This window comes from Crotalus tigris, unplaced genomic scaffold, assembly GCF_016545835.1.
Source record: "Crotalus tigris isolate CLP2741 ecotype Arizona unplaced genomic scaffold, ASM1654583v1 scf7180000018097.2503214, whole genome shotgun sequence".
In the NCBI taxonomy this organism is placed as follows: Eukaryota; Metazoa; Chordata; class Lepidosauria; order Squamata; family Viperidae; genus Crotalus; species Crotalus tigris.
In genome coordinates this window covers 1306184-1325561 of record NW_024096820.1, presented here as the reverse complement: position 1 = coordinate 1325561, position 19378 = coordinate 1306184, and the positions used below count along the sequence as shown (strand labels likewise).

Here is a 19378-nt window from a genome sequence, read left to right as displayed (position 1 = left end):
AATAGAAATGTCAGAAGTAGTTTGTGTTTACAAAAGGAAGGCCAGTGTTTGAGCAATGCTTGTATTACATAGCAAAATCTTAGAGCGGGGGTGTCAAACTCGCAATGTCACGTGATGTATCACGAAGTGTCATGAGTTTTTTTCCATTGCCAGCAATGGAGTGGGCACGGTTTTGGCAAGACGCATCTGGCCCACAGGCCAGCAATTTGACACTCCTGTCTTAGAGTCTCCATATTAAAGTATTATGGTGTAGGCCCTGTCCAAATGTACCATAGGATAAGTAGAACTCCTGAGCTAATACTTACATTTCCCTACTTTGAGGCATATTATGATCCCCAACTGTTCTACCTCTTTTGGTGGTGCATTTTCTTGTCATTTTGGAATAGGAAACATATAAAAGTTCTAATTTTATGCCAGATTATATATTTATCACAATTTCAACAAAAACAATATAACAAAACCTCGTTGACTATATGGTATTTGGATTCCTGTCCTCTCTACAAGTGTTAATTGTTGCCTTTGACCACCAAAATGTTGTTCATTTCTGTCCTCTTGCATAATATGCAACCCAGTAGGACACCACACCACTCTAACTTGAGCTATTCTCAAAAAGCTAAGCACGGTCTGATTTGGTTAAGACTTAGATAGGAGAGACCTGAAAATCCAGGGTTATAGACTAGATTGAAAGTTGTAAAATATCCTGTGAGAAGGCAGTGACGAACCACTTCCCCGTTTAGCTTTTTGGTGAGAGTTGTGGTGTCCTACTGGGTTGCATATTATGCAAGAGGACAGAAAAAAAACCTATGTAGACTCAAACTCAATTAGATGAAACACTACCTTTTACTTTTACATAACAGGCTGAGATTCAAAGTTCAGCCTTAGAGGAGCAGACAAAATTATTATATATGCATGCATGCATGCATGCATGCATGCATACATACATACAAACATATCATCAACTCCACAATATTTCATTTTAAAGTAGGCCTATTTTCCTTCCCTTTCCTCTAAATGCATATTTTGTAAAAGAGACTCAAGGAATTAAGGAAAGTTGGACAAGTTGTTATTCATACAACTATCCAGAGGCATTTGTAGAAACCAGCATTTGTATCAAAATGGCATTACATTATGCAAAATCTGTCACTTTTGTTTATTTATGCAATATCATGATTTAAACCAGTGGTTCTCAACCTGTGGGTCGGGACCCCATTTGGGGTCGAACGACCATTTCACGGGGGTCGCCAAACAACGCAGTCCGCCATTTTTTCCCCTTTTCCTTAGCTGTGCTATTCCCTTTTATTCTATTGGCTTTTGAAAGCCAATAGAATAGACTCTCTTGAATAGAGTCTAATTCTATTGGCTTTCAAAAGCCAATAGGAATTATCCAGGCTGTCTCTGCCCTGCTGAGCCTGCCAAAAGTCCCATTCTGCAAACGGTGCTGCAAGTTGTCTGCAGCGAAGGCGAGCTGTCTGGAAGTTTCCACCCCTCCCTGCTGATCAACTACTAAAAATGTAAGTAAAAGAGGGCCAGGGGTGGGAGGTGGGAGGCTGGCAGGCGCAGGGAGGGTTGCTGGTGAGTGTGGGGCCCAGCGAGTGACCTCCTTTGGGCTGGGCCAGCTGGTGGCCCAGCCGGTGGTCGGCCTGCGCCGTCTCTGCCGCTTGCCAGCTACGCCTCGGCCGGCGCAGGGGGCGGCACCACGCATGCGCGGCGCTCCCGGGCAGGGAAAGTCCTCGACTTACGACTGGTTGGGTAGTCCTCGACTTACGACCGGTTGGGTAGTCCTCGACCTACGACCGGTTGGGGGTCGTGGCATTAAAAAGGTTGAGAACCACTGATTTAAACCCTCCTACCTGCTACGTAGACACTTAATTCAGATTACCACCATCTTTACCTTTTAAAATTATTCACATAAAAGTTATATTGTGAATCCTTGCTTCTGTGTAATAACAATTTGACCAAAGTTTGTCATGCAGTTTTCTGTTTTATATTTATTTTGTTGTTATTGCAATCAGTATAATTTTGTTGAAAACAGTGTGTTTTTTTTATTCCTTGTTGCATTTTAATGAAAAACTACAATTCAGCACTGCAGCTTTGATAACTATGAGAAAAATTCAGAATCCATACTAGACGAATATTGTCATTTAGAATCAGAATACATTGATTGCTCTAACCATGGATTATAAAACATAGTAATCATCAGGGCTGCACAGAGCTTTGAGCGGGAGTTTTGCATGAGTGAATTTTCATAGGAAAAAAATGTTTTGAAACTGCTTTGCGAATCAACTCCCACAACAACATGCATTTGTAGAATGCATCAATATATCATCCAGCACCTCTTAACTAGTTGTCTTCCAGCAGCTAGAACTATTAGATAAGGCTTTATGGGAACACAAAAATTACAATATTAATTAATTTTATAAATAATGATAATCCAAATTCTACAAGTTAACCAAAAATCAAGAAGCTCTCATTCTGACTTTAAAATACAAAATAAAGATACTAACTTAGATAATTGCATCCCCTAGTACATATCTTTATTAGGATCAAACAAATGGTATGGAGTTTCTGCCCTGCAACAATGTAGAATGTACACCACAAATCAAAAGCTATGTGAACAATTGTCAGTGAAATAAAATATATGGGTAAATATATTAGTAGCGATGTGCACATGTTTTGTTATTGTGTCACAACCCGAAATGTTCAATTCTGTCATTGGAAAGGTCATTCAAATTTTGAGGTTTGAGTGGGAATGCATTTTGATCCTATCAAAATTCTTGAAATGCATTATATTGAGGTGAGAGCAATTTATTTTGAATCAGACCTATTCTGATATGGTCAGAATGAGCCATTCCAATAATGGATAGTTTGGATACTTGAGGATTGGAACATTTGAATCTCAAAATGTTTTTTCAGATTTCTAGTAGACAATACTTAAAGAATAAATGATTTATTAATACATCTCTTTGGTTTAAGGCACATCTCCTGTAAAAATCTTTAAACTCTCCCCTCTGTTCTAAGATCCAGTAAGACTTTGGATATTCTCTTCCCCATGATCCATTTTACTTTTTTTGCAATCTATAAAAATATATTTTTGTTGCTGTGCATATATTGTTCTTAATAGAATGTTTGATTGCTCTTTATGTGAAATAAACAAAAACTTCGTATAATGCAAGCAAAGATATTATTTTCAATTCTTTGTAATGAAAGCATATATTTATCTATATCTATATAAATTACTTTCATTCATATATATATATCAGTAGTAATATAAATACTTAAACACATGTGCATGACTGTAAAGCTACTTTTTTCTGTTTCATTTAGGATCTGTCAGTTCAAGGATCATCATCACAGCTCCCTAAATCCTTTGATCCAGAACCAGAAGCTAAATATGGCACCTTGGATGTGACTTTTGACTATGACTCACAGGAACAGAGGCTTCTAATAACAGTCACAGCTGTCACAGACATTCCAAATTACAATAAGACAAGTGGAAGTCTGTGGCAAGTACACCTAGTTCTCCTTCCTATCAAGAAACAGAGGGCAAAAACCAGCATCCAGCGTGGTCCTTGCCCTGTCTTTACTGAGACATTTAAATTTAATCATATTGAGTCTGAGATGATTGGGAATTATGCAGTACGCTTTAGACTGTACAGTATTCGTCGTGTAAAAAGAGAAAGAATTTTAGGAGAAAAGATATTTTACTTAACCAAATTAAATCTTCAAGGAAAGATGTCAGTTCCGGTGACTCTAGAACCAGCATACAACATTTCTGTAAGTATTAAATCAAATAGAATAAGTGTTCAGTCATGTAAGTGATTCTGAACAGAGGTGCCACTAGTAAACATAGTTAAACACATCTTAGAAATTTGAAGCTAAGCGTTGCTGTAGGGTAGTTGTAAGAACAAGGAAAGGTATCCTAAAAACCATTTCTCATTATCTCTGATCACTGATCATGCTGTTTGGATGCCATGAGAATTCAGTGATCTCTGAGAGGTCAAAGACAAGAGGTCTCTTTTTTTCCTGACTAGCTTGCCTCCTCCAACTACTGTGCAAGGCACATTGATCAAATTTATTCCTATTGTGTTCTAGTTATGAGTATTGCTCGCTCTCAAGGAGTGTAAAGTTTGTTTGCTAGAAGTATGCCTTATGCTAATCTTATGGATGTTTTTGTGCCTGGCTAAAACATAGGTATTTACCCAGACTTTTTAAAGCAATTTGATGCTACTGCAATACATGTGATTAAATCATTTGTTTCTGCTAATTGGTCCTTTCTGTTGATTGGTTTTGGTCAGTGCTTTTTTTGTAAAAAAAAAAAAAAAAAGTGCCAGAACTTACACACGTCATACAACCCGCCTTGCCTACCCTACAAGGTTCCATCCAAAACAGGTGCCAGAACTCCGTTCTGGACGTTCTATGACAAAAAAGTCCTGGTTTTGGTTCTTTTTTACTATATTGTATAATATATTGATGATAATATAATAATATATAACAATATATTGTTACTTTTTGAATACTGCTATTGCCTCCTCAGGGATCTTTTTTTAATGAATGATAAAATGTAAGTAGAAATAATAGAATTGGAAGGAACCTTGAAGGTCATCTAGTCCAACCTCCTGCTCAGGCAGGAAACCCTATACCATTTCAAAAAAATGGTTGTCCAATCTCTTCTTAAAAACTTCCAGTGTTGAAGCAACCACAACCTCTGGAGTTCCACTGATTAATTATTCTCATTGTCAGGAAATTTCTCCTTTTTGATCAAGTTTAAACATCTATCGACAGGATAGCTGGAGGTTATTCTCAATAATTAAAGATGGTGCTAACAGGAAAGGGTGAAGTGCACCTCTTCCAGTCATTTATTTTCTAATTAAGACCCAGTTTCCCCAGGGCTAAGTCTTCTGCATTCTATGGAGGTAGCCCCTTACAACTCAGTCTCAGCTCTGCTCTTCCTTCTTGGCTTCATTTGGTCCCAAAGGCATCCTTGGACAAAGAATTAAGATATAAGGAAGCAATGACAAGAAAGAAGAGTTTGATCTCACAGTAAAGAGGGATGCTTCAGCAGCCTTTAAAGGACACCGTGATATTTTTCCTTTCTTCCTCTTTGTTCCCTAACCCTTGCTCTGGGGTGGTACCCATTTTCCCCTAAAAACCCCACACAAGATTACAGTATTCATTTACACAGCAATTTGTGATGAGAACTTTTTCAGTAGCAGAACAATTAATGAATCTGTCCAGTGGGCTATAGGCCCAAATAACCCTACTTGTGGAGTGTTCAGGAATTGGGTAGTAGTCTGCTCAATCTCTGAACTTCCTGTCACTCAAAGGAAAAAGGAATCGATCTATCTGTGGCCACATATCTATCTATGGATATCTGAAAACATGCAATAGACTAAATATTTCTGTTTAGAGAGTTTACATCTCTTTGACTCTCCTTTGAATATTTCATATGGACTATTCAAATATTTCTAGTCATTTAATGTTTTGTTGCAAAAATGCATCCGATGAATCAAATGAAACTGGGAGCTACTGTTTCTAAACATATTGCTGCTTTTCATTAGCATGGAAATAGTGAAGCCTAGCTTTCTACTATGTGTTAAATTCCCCGTATCAATAGATATGTGAGCTTAATGTTCTTGCTATTAACATTTAGAATAGAAAGCATATGGCACACTCTGAATTACCTGGTCTTGAACTCATTTCCACAGTGCTTAACTGACATAAAAAAGATCCTTATATACACTTGCACAGTTCCTATAGAACTCCACGACAAAATCTTTTTCAGTGGTCCTAAAGTAAATTCAGACTAGTTATACAAATGCTAAATCATGTAGCCCAGCTAAGGAGTTCAAAATGCAGGGCAGGTCTTGGCATAAGGTAGACTTGCCATTGGGCATACATATTAGTAAGATTTGAGAAGAATGCCAGGAATCTTCAAATAATTTGTCACTTGTATCCTGGTTACTTTGCAATTGGACTATTACAAAATGCTCTATGTGGGGCTGCCCTTAAAGATCAGCCAGAAGTTGTAGCTGGTTCAAAATGTAGCAGCATGATCCATAATAGGTACATCTTGTTATATCTGTATGTCATAACTCATAGACAAATGGCTCTGGTTGCCAGACAGCTTCTAAGTGCAATTTAAAGTGTTGGTTGTTGGTTGTCACCTATGCTGATCATAGCATAGAACTTAATTATCCAGTTGTTTCTGCCCACCTGATATGTTCAGATAGAGTGACTGTGTTCTTGTTTGTGTGTTGTGTACATGTGTGCCTTTGAGTCAGTTTTTGATTCCTGGTGACTACCTGGACAAGTTCCTGCAGTTTTCTTGGCAAGTCTTTTTCCAGAAATAATTTACCATTGGCTGCTTCCTAGGGCTCAGAGAAAGTGATTGGCCCAAGGTTACCTAGCTGATCTTGTGCTAAGGCAGGACTAACTCAACATTCTAGCCTGATGTGTTAATCATTACACCAAACTGACTCTATCAAGGACTCTATCGAAGACTAATGAACAATGGACTTCTAGTGCCTCCACTATGCCTGCAATTCCAGTTCAGCAGCAATTTTATTGCTTATTATTATATATCTTCTTTATTTATAATGCTGTATATTAGCTTTAAAAACCGGTCACCTGTATATATTAAATACAATTTGCTCAGATTTTTTTTCTCTAAATTTTGCCTCAAAATGTGTAAGAAATCCACCACCTTGATATGAATATTCAGAGTCTATAACCTAGCTGTGGGTTGAGACTGCCTAAAATCTTGGATTTCAGTAGATAGTGCCTAGAAAAAAGTCTAGGTTGTGTTCCTTTAAACAATAGGCAGCTCCAATGCCAGAACATGAAACTCTGCTCCCTGAAACATATGCTTCCTCCTTTCTTGGTCATATTGCAAATAATCCCATCCCTCAGTACTCTGCATGTAGGGACCCTACCTTAAAATGAAGCATTGTCAGACCATTTGTGCTGCTATAGCATAGACCAGGTGGCTTTCAACCTTTTCTTCACCACCGACCCACTTTAAATACTTTTTGTGGCCACGGACTACCAAGACATAACTCAAGATTTAAATCATAACATATCTTCAAGCCTTCATGGACCCCCTGTGATGACATTATGGCCTCCCAGGGTTCCAGGGGCACAGGTTGAGGACCTCTGGCATAGATTATATGCCAGCCTTCTCGCCCACAGTATTTCCTTCTGAGGAAAGGTCCTTCAAAACAAGACATCTGTTAGATATTGTGAAAAGTAGACCTGCTTTCTTCCTCACTGACTACAGAGACATGCTGGCTATTGTCCAGCTTCAGCATTTTATATACAAAGAGCATGTGAACTATTTAGATCAGTGTTTCTCAACCTTGGCAACTTGTGTGTGGATTTCAGCTCTCAGAATCCCCCAGCCAATATGCTTAAATATCTTAAAGTTGCCAAGGCTGAGAAACACTGATCTAGAGATCTACTCATTTCCTTCTACAAGAGAACCTTCCTCCTACTTGACATATTAGGCTTTTCTGCCTTTGAGAACAATATGCAGCAGATGGGTGTAGATGCCCTATACAGATAGTTATGAGTGCATTCACTGTAATGGATGGTTTGGGCTCTTTCTAGTCTCCTGTTTGAGATACAAAATGTGCCTTATGGGAGGACAGGCATTGACTTGGAAAGTTGTCTGTGACTTATAAGTGAAAGTTGCAACATATGATAGACATATATCTGTCTGTCAGGCATCAATATATAAAAAATAGTTAAGCAATAATTTCACTGCCTTGTCATATCATGTTCCAGAGAGATTAAATAATTCATCTTCTTAATTTTTATCTCACTGTGACATACCATGTAAGTTTTATTGGAAATCTTATAAAAGTATCATAGATCAAGTATCAAATGAGAAAAGTAGCACATGGGTCCTATTGTTACCTCATCAAATGTTTATTAAGGAAGTTGGAACACTGATTTACTGCAATATAGCAATTCTGTTTGTCATTTCATTTTCAACATACATTAATAGTTTAAGTTTGGGAATAAAACCAATCTATGAATAGTGTGATGCTTTTGTCTGTAGAATAATTTGTCTAAGTATGTATTTTCAATATCACTTACGATTTCAGAAAGAAAATTTGATATAGTTTTATATACTCTGGAATAATAAATTAAGTCTGTACATAATAATATTGAAATGTTTCAGTCTCCTGGTATACTCAATTAAAAAATTATGCTTTTTTTTACTTTACTTTTGATTTTATTTTAAGTAGTCTTGTATGGGGCTGGTGAGGTTTGTATATAATAATTTCATTGTTTCCTGATAGTCAAGGGAATATCTAAAGAGATGGCTATACCTACATCATGTGCTCTTTACTCTTTTCGTTGGAAGCCTGAGAAAGACCGATAGCATGTCCTTAAGGCTCTTTATTATTGAGTCAAACACACCACTAAAATCAGCTGAAAGAGAACTTCAAGAAGGCAGACAGATAACAATCTAAGAGAACTGTATAGAGAGACATCTTATTGATGGTATTCTCTGATTTCTTTTATGTATTTAACAACAGCTAGAAGCACTATTTCTCACAACCAGAAGCATCACATTGTCAAACATGACTGACTTGGGGGGGGAGGGGGCGCAGGGTAGAAAAATGATGTTGGATATAGTTAGAACTGCCAGGAAATGCCCGGGTTATAAATTGGATTAGATAACTCATGTCCCATTAGGATATTTTTCAAAGCCATTTCCTTACCTAAACAGAGAAACAGAATGACTGCAGGAAGGAAAAAAAGCAGTGGGAATGGGAGCAATTTCCAAATTCCCCATTGACTTTCCTTGTGGGAAGTTGGCAGGGAGCTTCAAAAATCTCCCTCCCTCCTTCCTGTCTATCCTTACCTCCTTTTTTTCCTCTCTCCATTCCTTCCTCATGGTTCCTCTCTTCTTCCTTCCTTCCTTCCTTCCCTCCCTCTTTCCTTCCTTCCTTCCTTCCTTCCTTCCTTCCTTCCTTCCTTCCTTCCTTCCTTCCTTTTTTTCTTTCTTTCCTTCTTTCTCACTATTCTGTATTTGAATGGATGTTGTTAATAAAACGAAAACCAAGCAAACAAAAATCAGGGCTTCTCTTGTTTGTGAAAAAAATGCCTAGTTTAAAACAAACTATAATTTAATTTCATATGCTGTTGTATGTGTACAAATTAGCAAGATATTCAGTGGTCATGATGCTGTGGATTCCCGCTTTCTGGCCTATTTTTTATTATAATGTGTCTTTTTGACTTGATATGTTATTTTGGTTTCCCCTAAAGAGAAATGCCTCCTTGCAATGGTCTGTTAATAGTAGATATTTTCAGTTATATACTTTATACATTTTATTTATTTTTAATCTGATTATTAGATTTGTATGCCACCACTCAGAATCTATTATGATTATATATCTTTGAGCCCAGTAAACAAACAAATAAGCAGATAAATTCATTTCTATTCAAAGAGCAGTGCTAAGCATTTGCCGATAATTCTGTAAGTCTTTGTGATACATCTTACTTTGGCACAAAATGTGACAAACGGTGGAGATTTAGTTTGCATTTAATGCTATAAATATGGCTTATAGGTTCCCCATATTCATTCATTTATTTATGTATTTCCATTACGTTGTGCACCATTAGGAATGAAAGATTCTGGAAATTAATACTAGGAGCAGATTCTTCACTATTGTGATGACTTAAAATGGTTGCAAACGCTGTTTTTGCTTCTAGGGCTGTGAGTCCCAATTGAGCATGTCAGAGGCATCCTGCAGTGAAAGTATCTCCTCTTGTCAATCTTTGACACATGGCTCAGCTCCCGAAATCCTCATCGGATTGCTTTATAATGCCACAACTGGAAGACTAGCAGCAGAAGTGATAAAAGGCAGCCACTTCAAAAATTTGGCAGCAAACAGACCACCCAGTGAGTAGAATATATATATTATTTCATCTTAATACTTCTGCACTTGGGGGGATTTCACTGGTAGGGACTTTAGTCCTATCATTTAGCCTTACCCAGTCAAACTGAAATAGTATAATAATCAACTAATCTGTTTCATGTTTTCATTGGGGAAATGGCAGTAATCTAAAATTCTAAATATTGGTTGCGATTCAACAAGATCCTTTTAATTTTTTATGATTGACTGGCTAATAAATTGCCTTTATCTTAATGATTAACTACTAAACTATTAATGTCTCACATAACAAAGCCATTATAGAAAATTATAATGTATTTTAAAAATTGTGTGTTGATAAACGTTTATGTAGATGGGTTGCCACCTCTGTGGTTAATAATACTAAAATAATATGTTATAAATCTAAATTATAAATTTGATATCAGCGTGTCGTAATATACATTTGATATTCTCTTTGGTGATTAAAAGTAGTATTTATTCTTCATTTCAAGTAAATATGCATGATGGTCATGTATATTTGTGTGGTGTATATTTTTCAAGAATAAAATTAAATAATGTAGTAAGATGGTCTCAGCTAAATACAAATATATTTACAATTGGCATAATTGATTTAACTTTTTGTACATTTCTAATGACTAGATTCTGCAAAACGGAATCAGAAGTACATCTGAAATCTAGACCCAAATCCAGTTCCTACAAAAGTCTATAAAACTACAAAACTGTCTAGCTATGTCTACAAAAGTTCATTAAAAAGTACAGTTAAACAAGACCAATATTTATTTAGGAAACTTATATGACTTCTTATATCTTATATAATAATATAATCCTAGGTACTTACAAGAATATTAAATAAAAATAATATAAATAAAACTAACCAAGTCCTATAATAAACACGATTAGCCTATGGCAATATCATACAAACTCTTCATACTCTTCATGTCCTTAGATTTCCTGGGGTTCCATCTACCCCCTAGTCAAAAGCCTGGATGAAGAGCCAGGTCTTCATAGCCCTCTGGAAGAATAATAGGGTGGGGGCTGTCTGAATCTCAGAGGGAAGGCTGTTCAATCTCAGAAGATAGCCACAGAAAAGATACATCACAGTTTTTATCATGCCTGCAGATAAGCATTTTTCAGATGATCAGGTCCCTTCTCAGAAACACAATGAGACCAAAGGGAGCACTTGACATGATGCCCTTATAATGTTGACATCTGTTAACTATTGTTTATTCCTTTTGACAACAAATAATTAAATAAATTATTTTTAATCTATAGTAAAGGACCAAGAAAATTATACTAATAAATATACATGAAACGATATCAACATGATAAGCTGCTATTTATTGAAAGAAACATATGGTTGTATTTTAAGGTTCCTATAATGCTCAAACAAGTTGTTATAAAGAGCAGCTAAATCCTGTATGAAAGTGGCACTTTTAGTTTTCTGATGTTATGCTTATATTGCTCAGATATATTAGTTATTTGTTAATCACTTCTGCTTTTTGATCACTCTAGATGTTGCTCAAATTATATGGTTAGCAACATCATTACATTTAATGTTACTGTGGAGAAGCCCATTTTTCATCTCAGCCAGAAGGAAGTCCAAATATCTCATTTCTCAGCCATGATCAAAACCCAAAATTTATCATGCTAAAATTACTTAGCATAAGGAAGTCCTCATTTGCACTCGTGGTTCACCTCTCCCCCACTTAGAAATTACTGCAGAGTAGGGATCAATTTCCATTCAGGTTATTAATGGAAGCATTATGGTCCTAATGAAAATCTCTCCTCCATAGTTATTACTACATTTTTAAAAATCTTGTTGAGTCTGCCAAGTACAGAATTTGTAGAGGATGCTTCCTGTTTCTTACACTCCTTATTTCTAATCAAAACTTCCTTAGAATTTCTGAATGTCTCTTACATGCTAGATTGCAGATAGGTGTCTAGAAGACATACAAAAGTATAATACAGGGGTCTTCAAACTTGGCCCTTTTATGACTTGTGGACTTCAACTCACAGAATTTCTGGAGATGCTGAAAATCTGTGTTTAGAAGCAGTCTAAACAACAGTAAACAGGCTTAGTGAGAGAGGAATTGTATCAGAAGTGTCTGAAATAAATTATTTCTCTCTTTTCTGCTTCACCATAGAGGCATGCCTGTCAACTAGTATTCAGGCTAGTCCAAGTTCCTTGAGTCAGAGAGATACGTAGAGCATGTACAGAGGGAAAATATAGTGGCATTAAAAACATCAACAATGCAGAACTTATTGTTGCTCAAAGCTGTATGGCCCTGGAGTATAGTGCCTAGGACCCACAAAAGTGTACATGTACCCATCTTAAACGGCCAATAGATCCTGAATTGATAGAACTCCTAGAAGTTATCTGACAACACAACTGACAAAAGGATTATTAAAGTATATCAGACTGTGACCGTAGTAAAATTGCCTGTTGGCTGCTTAAAATACTAGTTTAACGCCAAAACCAGCAAAAGATGACATGGCAGAGAAGACAGAGTGCTGAGGAATGTCCACACCATTTTTAGATGAAAGCAGAAAATGATCTTTGTTGCAAAACCAATAAAAACCTATTTTGATATTCTTAATAGTACTAAAAAATGCTTGTTTTGTTTATTTTCCATTCCATGTGGACTCACGCTATAGGTTAGGGAATCTTGTGCACACATAGGGCATAGTCTGTTTAATAATTATTGTTTATTTAGTGCTATCCCAATGTTACAATTTGAATTGGAAATTTGAACTTATGGGAAGCTCTCTATGTGCACTGAAGAAACCATGTAGCTTTGAATTATTTTTTAAAACTTTGATCTAATAAACTTGCATTTTAGCTTAAATCATTTTCTCAGATGGAAGATGCAGCAAAGTAACATTAAATGAATAAAGTAGCCAGCTAAGTTAATTTTATCAGATTTCATTATTTTGTTTACACAGAATACCTTTCAACAATCATTTATTTTATTGTAATTTTGTAATTCTATTGACCTTCCCTAGTCTGAGTTCATTTAATTAATCCTTACTTAGAAAGCTGGAGTTTGCATGAAAAAGAGGAAGGTCTGCTAAAGAACATGTTTGATTTCTAGTTTGTAGCCTGATCTTTTGTATGAATCTCTATGCGCTTGTGTTTTAAACCCAACAGAAATTACTATTAAGATACTACATTATTTGAAACCGTGTAATTTTTTTTGTTAAAGATTACACAGTGAACATAACAAAATTCATTCATTAATCTACCTGCCCATTTTTTTGCTTGATCCTTTTCTCTAAAACTGATTTGCTAAGATGCTGTTTTCTTTCACTTTGGTGAATAGTGTTTCCTCTTAAACTTTAACCTTTTATCCTGTGTCACCCAACTATTGACATCTGGTCATTATTTCTTTTACTGCTTTCCACCCCACCCCCGTTGTCAGATGGACTGTTCTGTTGTCTAAAACACTTGATAGGTGGACAGGTTTATATAATACGAGGTGAGTTCCTGTGGAGGCTAATTAGATGTTGTCTTTTTCATGCAAAAGAAATCTGCCAGCTTCAAAGCTCTCCACCACTTTCTACCATGTTGGTTTCTGATAATGTACAATAATTATTTCACTGTTATAATGGAGACAGAGCTGATCTCTGACTATGGATGGTGGTATTTCAAAGATTTATAAAATAAACATGTGAATAAATGTCTGGACATTTAATTTCATTATTGCATTTCTTTTTCTAAACAATCCAAATTTCTTTCTTAAAAAATTCAAATTCATGCATTTAACAAACTAAATAAAAGACAGAAAATCTTTCTGTTTTTAAATACAAACAAATTGATGTACATACTCAATTCAATAATTATGACTGTATTTTCCCAGGCAAAGTGTTTCCACACAACAGTAACAATTACAGTTTTGAATATCAATGCTATTTCACTGAATTCATATTCACGGTCTAGTAGCTCCAGTGCACACATGGAGCTTCAGACAGAGGGGAGTTTGCTTCCTTTTCCTCTGTGGGTATGGAATGTATCCTCTATGCATCTAGGATTTTTTATTGTACTCTGAATATTTTAACTATCATATTTATTAAATTTATTTTATACTGCTTCCTATACAAAAACATTGCAAAGATTTTATACTTGAATAGTATGGTATGACATGCTATTCATTAAAATTAGTACAAAAGAATTATGTACTAATTACTTATTGCGCCACATATCTGCATGCAAAAATCATGCATGGCTTTATTCACATGAGTAAATATAAACTTTTATGTGGGTAATTTTATATTTTGGCACTTTAATTGTACAAAGTCCAATAAAAATCTTGACGAGAAACCACATCCATGCAGAGAGATTTTTAAGCAAACATTTCATCATGAACATCATGTGATGTTATCACTGCACTCCAATCCCATTCTTTTACATGTGATTTCTTTTTTCATGTCATTATACACCTATTTATATGATCTAAAAACTCTGATATGCTTTACAGTGCTGTGCCAGTTGTAGCTTGCTAAGTGTTAATGCTATATGTGTCTGCTTGGTGCAAATGAGCAAGGGATAATAGTAGGATTATGAGGTATACCTCTAGGTCAATTTACTATGAGAGAATAAGTACAATTAACTAAAAGTCACAATGAAATACTTTTCTCTGTCACATTATTAGGTTTAGTCAATTGTTCAAATCCAACATGGTATACACCATAATCTTAAAGATAGTCTGATATATTAGGTGAAATGGTTTGTCCAATACAACTCATGTATCAAATTGTCTATTTTGTAGATACATTTGTTAAGCTGACATTGCTGAATTCCATGGGTCAAGAGATGTCCAGATGCAAGACATCCATCCGAAGAGGGCAGCCAAATCCAGTCTACAAGGAGACCTTTATTTTTCAAGTGGCACTCTTTCAGCTTTCTGATGTTACGCTTATATTATCTGTGTATAACAAACGCAGCATGAAGCGAAAGGAAATGATAGGCTGGATTTCTTTAGGTTTGAACAGTTCTGGTGAAGAGGAGCTGAACCACTGGACTGAGATGAAAGAATCAAAAGGACAACAAATATGTAGGTGGCATTCTTTATTAGAATCTTAATGTGGAATTGAAGCTCAACTGAATGTCAACGTACAATAAGATTGTTGTTTTCGTACAGCTAAGAGACTCTTACAAAAATTACAAGCTTTTGTATTTCAGATTAACATTCCTGTTTAAAAAATGCACAAAATGCTGTGAAGAAGTATAAACATTCACATTTTTATTTAATATTACTGATTTTTTAAAGCACCAGATACAGAAGACAGAAACCACTAGTCTTTATCTTGAAACATTTAGGATTCTCTCGCCTATTCTTATTTTGGTTAACATGTAACTTTTATGTAAATCCTTTATTTGTATGAAATTCTCTGATTGTTTTATTTTCTTCTAGTAGTGTTATGCTCTGTGTTGTAGATGATCTATCAAGAAGATCTAGAGGTGGAAAGAAGAATGATTAAATGGCAAAAGAAAGCTCAACAATAGGAGAGAAATATTGTAGGTTTGCAATAGTAGTATTATTTTTTTCCATTCTTGGTGATTTAACATTTCAGACAGTGTACATCTGAAGAGTTGCTATGCAAGAGAAGCTAGATACTGATTACTTATGAGATTCTCTGTGGTGTCTGTTTTAAACATTTTTTTTTCCAGCGAGCTGAAATTGTTTTGAAAGAGAATTACCATTTATGGTATAAAGATACATAACTTTCACTCTTGATAAATAGGCTTTTGTATTATTTCAAAAGCCGTAAAACTTGTTTGACCAGACTGTAGGTCTCACCTCTTAAAAATTACTGGGATGGTATCTTCAGTTTAACGTACCTATGATGCAGGATTATTCATTGTGTGCCTTCTTTGGATCTTAATGAAATAGGACCCAGTGTAAGCACTGAGCACTTTTCAATTTTCTGATTCCTCATTTGCCAGCTTGAAAGCACAGGATCCAAAGATTTGCACAAGGGAGCTTTGGATATGTGATTTTGAAAAGCAGAATTCTTTTCTTTGAAACTGTGCTTCCACATAGATGTTTCTAATGGTACTAATCAAAAGATATTGTGTGACTGTTTCATCTTTCCTTAATAAAATTTCTATGCTCAGAAAAAAAAGAGAAACTGAGGAAAAAACATGGAGGTTTACAAGTAGAAGACGATAATATATAATTTCTCCAAAAAACGCAGTAGGGCAAAGCAGTGTGATGTGGTGGGAAATCTACTTTTTAAGGGAAAAAAGGTAAAACAATTCACTGGGCAGCCAGAAGTTCCTGGACATAAGTAAAGTAGTCCCTTTACACATTATAAGAAGTTTGGAGAAGCTGATGACAACTTGCAGGCAGTTTCTGTCATGGATCTCTCAGTGAGAGATGCTTTAAGTAAAAAAAAAGAAGGATTTCACTCATAGATGCTTTTTAATTAAGGTATTTGGTCTTTATATGAAATATGGTTATTGGCAGTTCAAGATCTAAGAAATACGTAAATATTTTTAAAAACAGAAAGTTTTAGAAATTCAATGATGATAACATTTCGGAATTATAATATCTGAGTAATTTTAAATAATGACTTAATCCCAGCAGTTAATTCACTTTCTTTCTCTCTCACACATGCACACAAGCTTGAAAAAGACAGTTTCATGAATTTCAGTTATATTGAAGGTTAAGACACTGCTTGCCATGAATATAGTGTTGAGATCATGATAAAAGAAAGTACAGCTTAAACACCTACAATGTCCATGGAATCTATATTGGTTGGAAACATAGCCAGAACTGATGAATTCTATTCAAGTGCTAGCTTTGGCTCTAGAGAAGCTGAAAAAAGAAGGATCAATGCATTTCTTTTTATACTTAAAGTAGACTGATTAAATACATGTTTAATACTCTTACCCACAATAATATTGAATGCTGCTATGTTTGAGATCAAAGACCTTGCAGACTTGCATGAATGGATTCAAGTCCATCACATGAAGGATGTGTAATGTTCAGTTTCAAAAAATTTAACAACCTCCTTAAAATTTCTCAGCCGTAGTCTTAAAATTGTTATTCAGTGCCTTTCATGTTTCACCACTTAAATTTGTAACTATAATGTGATGCTAAATTGATTGATTTTAAAGGTTTATCAAATGATTTTTCCTGTGTTGCATGAAATGTATAGCACAAGAAATGTAATTTTGTTAATAAACACTGTTCAGGATCTTTTTGCAAACTTAAATATGAATAATAGTACAATTTATTGTATTATTTTCAGTTCTAAATCTTGTTAATTTGACTTTCTACAAGCCTTGCTTTGTATTTTGAAAATCCTTACTTAGTTGCATTTCGGTTAAAAGTTAAATATTTAGATTTTATTTGTAGATTTTAGCCTCAATTCCAAACTTGCTTACCATAAAATATGTACTAGAGCTTATTTCTGAAATGCATGTTTAGAATTAAGACTTGCAACATCACAGTGCCTTGAAGAATGGATAAAGTATTTTTAAAGAAGAAAGAGTGATGAAAAACTGTGATTATGATCCAGGAAATTCCTGATTCTGGAAATTTCTTAATCTGAATTGTTCCTCTATATTTTTTCTTTTTAAAATATAGTCTATCATAGACACATCTAACAAACTATTTTGTTGGAAAGCAAGATAGATGTGGAGCAATTAAAATATATATATTTGTTTTTCTGCCACTGTCATGTCAATACTTTTGTCTTAATTTTGAAATGGTATACACCTTGCTTGGATATTACTGTACAATGTACACATAAATAATGTTTGATGGCCTTGTAAACATAATAAACCTTTGATTTGGCATAAAACATTGGATGGGTACGGGGAATGGAAAACATCTATTACTTTCTATAGGATTATGCTATAAAACAGCTTAAAGTTTCCCACAAGGTATTTTTAAACATTGGGCAGACCTAGTGAATTCAAAACTCCAAAAATTACATTAAATCAAAGCAGTACAGCATTGTATAGATGTGATCTTTTTTATTGCTTTAATTACTGAGGTTTATTTGTTTATTTCCACAAACAAATTCCCCTTTCTCTTAGATCAGAGACTTCTGCCAGTAAGGAAGTTTTGTATACAAAGTGTGTTTTTTTAGTAGTATCATTTTCAGCTGAATGGATCATGAGATGACCCATTGATAAAGCACACATTTTATGCTTGATGTCCTAAAAATATTTTCTTTACATGTAACTTTTTTGATATAGGTAATCTACATTGACCCATCTGAATCACCTTCCCTGCATGTATTTACTTCAATTTTTAGAATTGTGCAGCACAATCATTTGGCAGGGACTTCAGCTCTCAGAATTGTACAGCTTGATCATTTAGTTGGTAATACATATACTTTTAAAATACCACATCTGTCACTCTGGAGATGGAGTCAATCTTCCCTTTAACCACACATCACTTGGACTATCCCTAATAGGCAGTTGTGTGCTTCTAGTAAAACAATCAGTTTGCAAAACACTTTACCCACAATTAGGTGTTTCTTAGTTCGAGACTGAACCTTCTGATGCCACTTTCCAGAGTACTGGTTGGGGTAAGTGCATAACAGAAGAATATAGGGTTGACTCAGCCTTCCATCCTTCCGAGGTAGGTAAAATGAGGACCCAGATTGTTGGGGGCAATGTAAATATATATATACATTGCTTACTGGTGTACACCGCTTAGAGAGTGCTTGCACTTAAAGCGGTATATAAGTCTCATAAATAAATAAATATGATTTCCAGGATCAGAATCGGTTTGCACCAACTCACAAATTTGATGAATTTGATTAAAGTTACCTTATTTAGCTGCTACCATCAAGTTGTTCCTTTGAATTTGGTCTCCTAGACCCTCACATAGGCATACTCCATGCTAATATTTAGTTCACATAAGTATTTGAAATGCCTACATATTCTGGTTTATTTTTCTCCATTTTGATAGCCTTTATATCATTGGATTACAACATCCATCTCATTTCATTATTGGGTATGCTAACTACAGATGCTGGGAATTGAAATGCTATACATGTGGTAGCACCTATTGGTGGAGGTTAAATTCGCTTTGTCCAATTCATAAAAATATTAATTACCGGTACATGGCAGAAGAAACAGCAAATAAAAGTGACCAGGGAAATAACTCTTAAAAATAACAGATGTGTTCTTTAGTAGAATTTGACAGCTTTCAAAAGGTAGATTTCTTGACCTCTTTATAGAATTTCTATATTAGTAGTATGGCAGAAGAGCTAGTCAAAGGGAAGTGGTATTGTGACCATATCCACACAATATGGATCAGACCATTTTATAATATAGAGGAATCTTTTAGAATGTCATTAAGGCTCAGGTGCAATACTCGTTAATTTCAGATTCTTGTACAAGCCATCCTGTGTCTTTGGGATTGACACATTTTAACGTCCCAATTTTGGATTATCTTGAAACGTTAGATATAGGGTTGAATTTTCTTTAAATGTAACTGTTTTTTAATTAT

General features: G+C 35.2%; 1 protein-coding gene across 9 annotated transcripts in view; it reads left to right on the top strand.

Annotated features, from left to right (window-relative positions):
- Window positions 1-17719, top strand: part of SYT14 (synaptotagmin 14) — an 80992-nt gene extending 63273 nt beyond the window's left edge. For 8 of the 9 annotated variants that reach the window (XM_039347681.1, XM_039347676.1, XM_039347678.1 and 5 more), the window contains 4 exons: window positions 3325-3774; window positions 9724-9913; window positions 13325-13381; window positions 14672-17719. In XM_039347681.1, coding sequence (XP_039203615.1) covers window positions 3325-3774; window positions 9724-9913; window positions 13325-13381; window positions 14672-14985 — 1011 coding nt within the window. In that variant the 3' untranslated portion in view covers window positions 14986-17719. The remainder of the gene's footprint in view (window positions 1-3324; window positions 3775-9723; window positions 9914-13324; window positions 13382-14671) is intronic. The other variant, XM_039347682.1, reaches the window with a different exon arrangement.
- Window positions 17720-19378: the final 1659 nt, after the last annotated feature.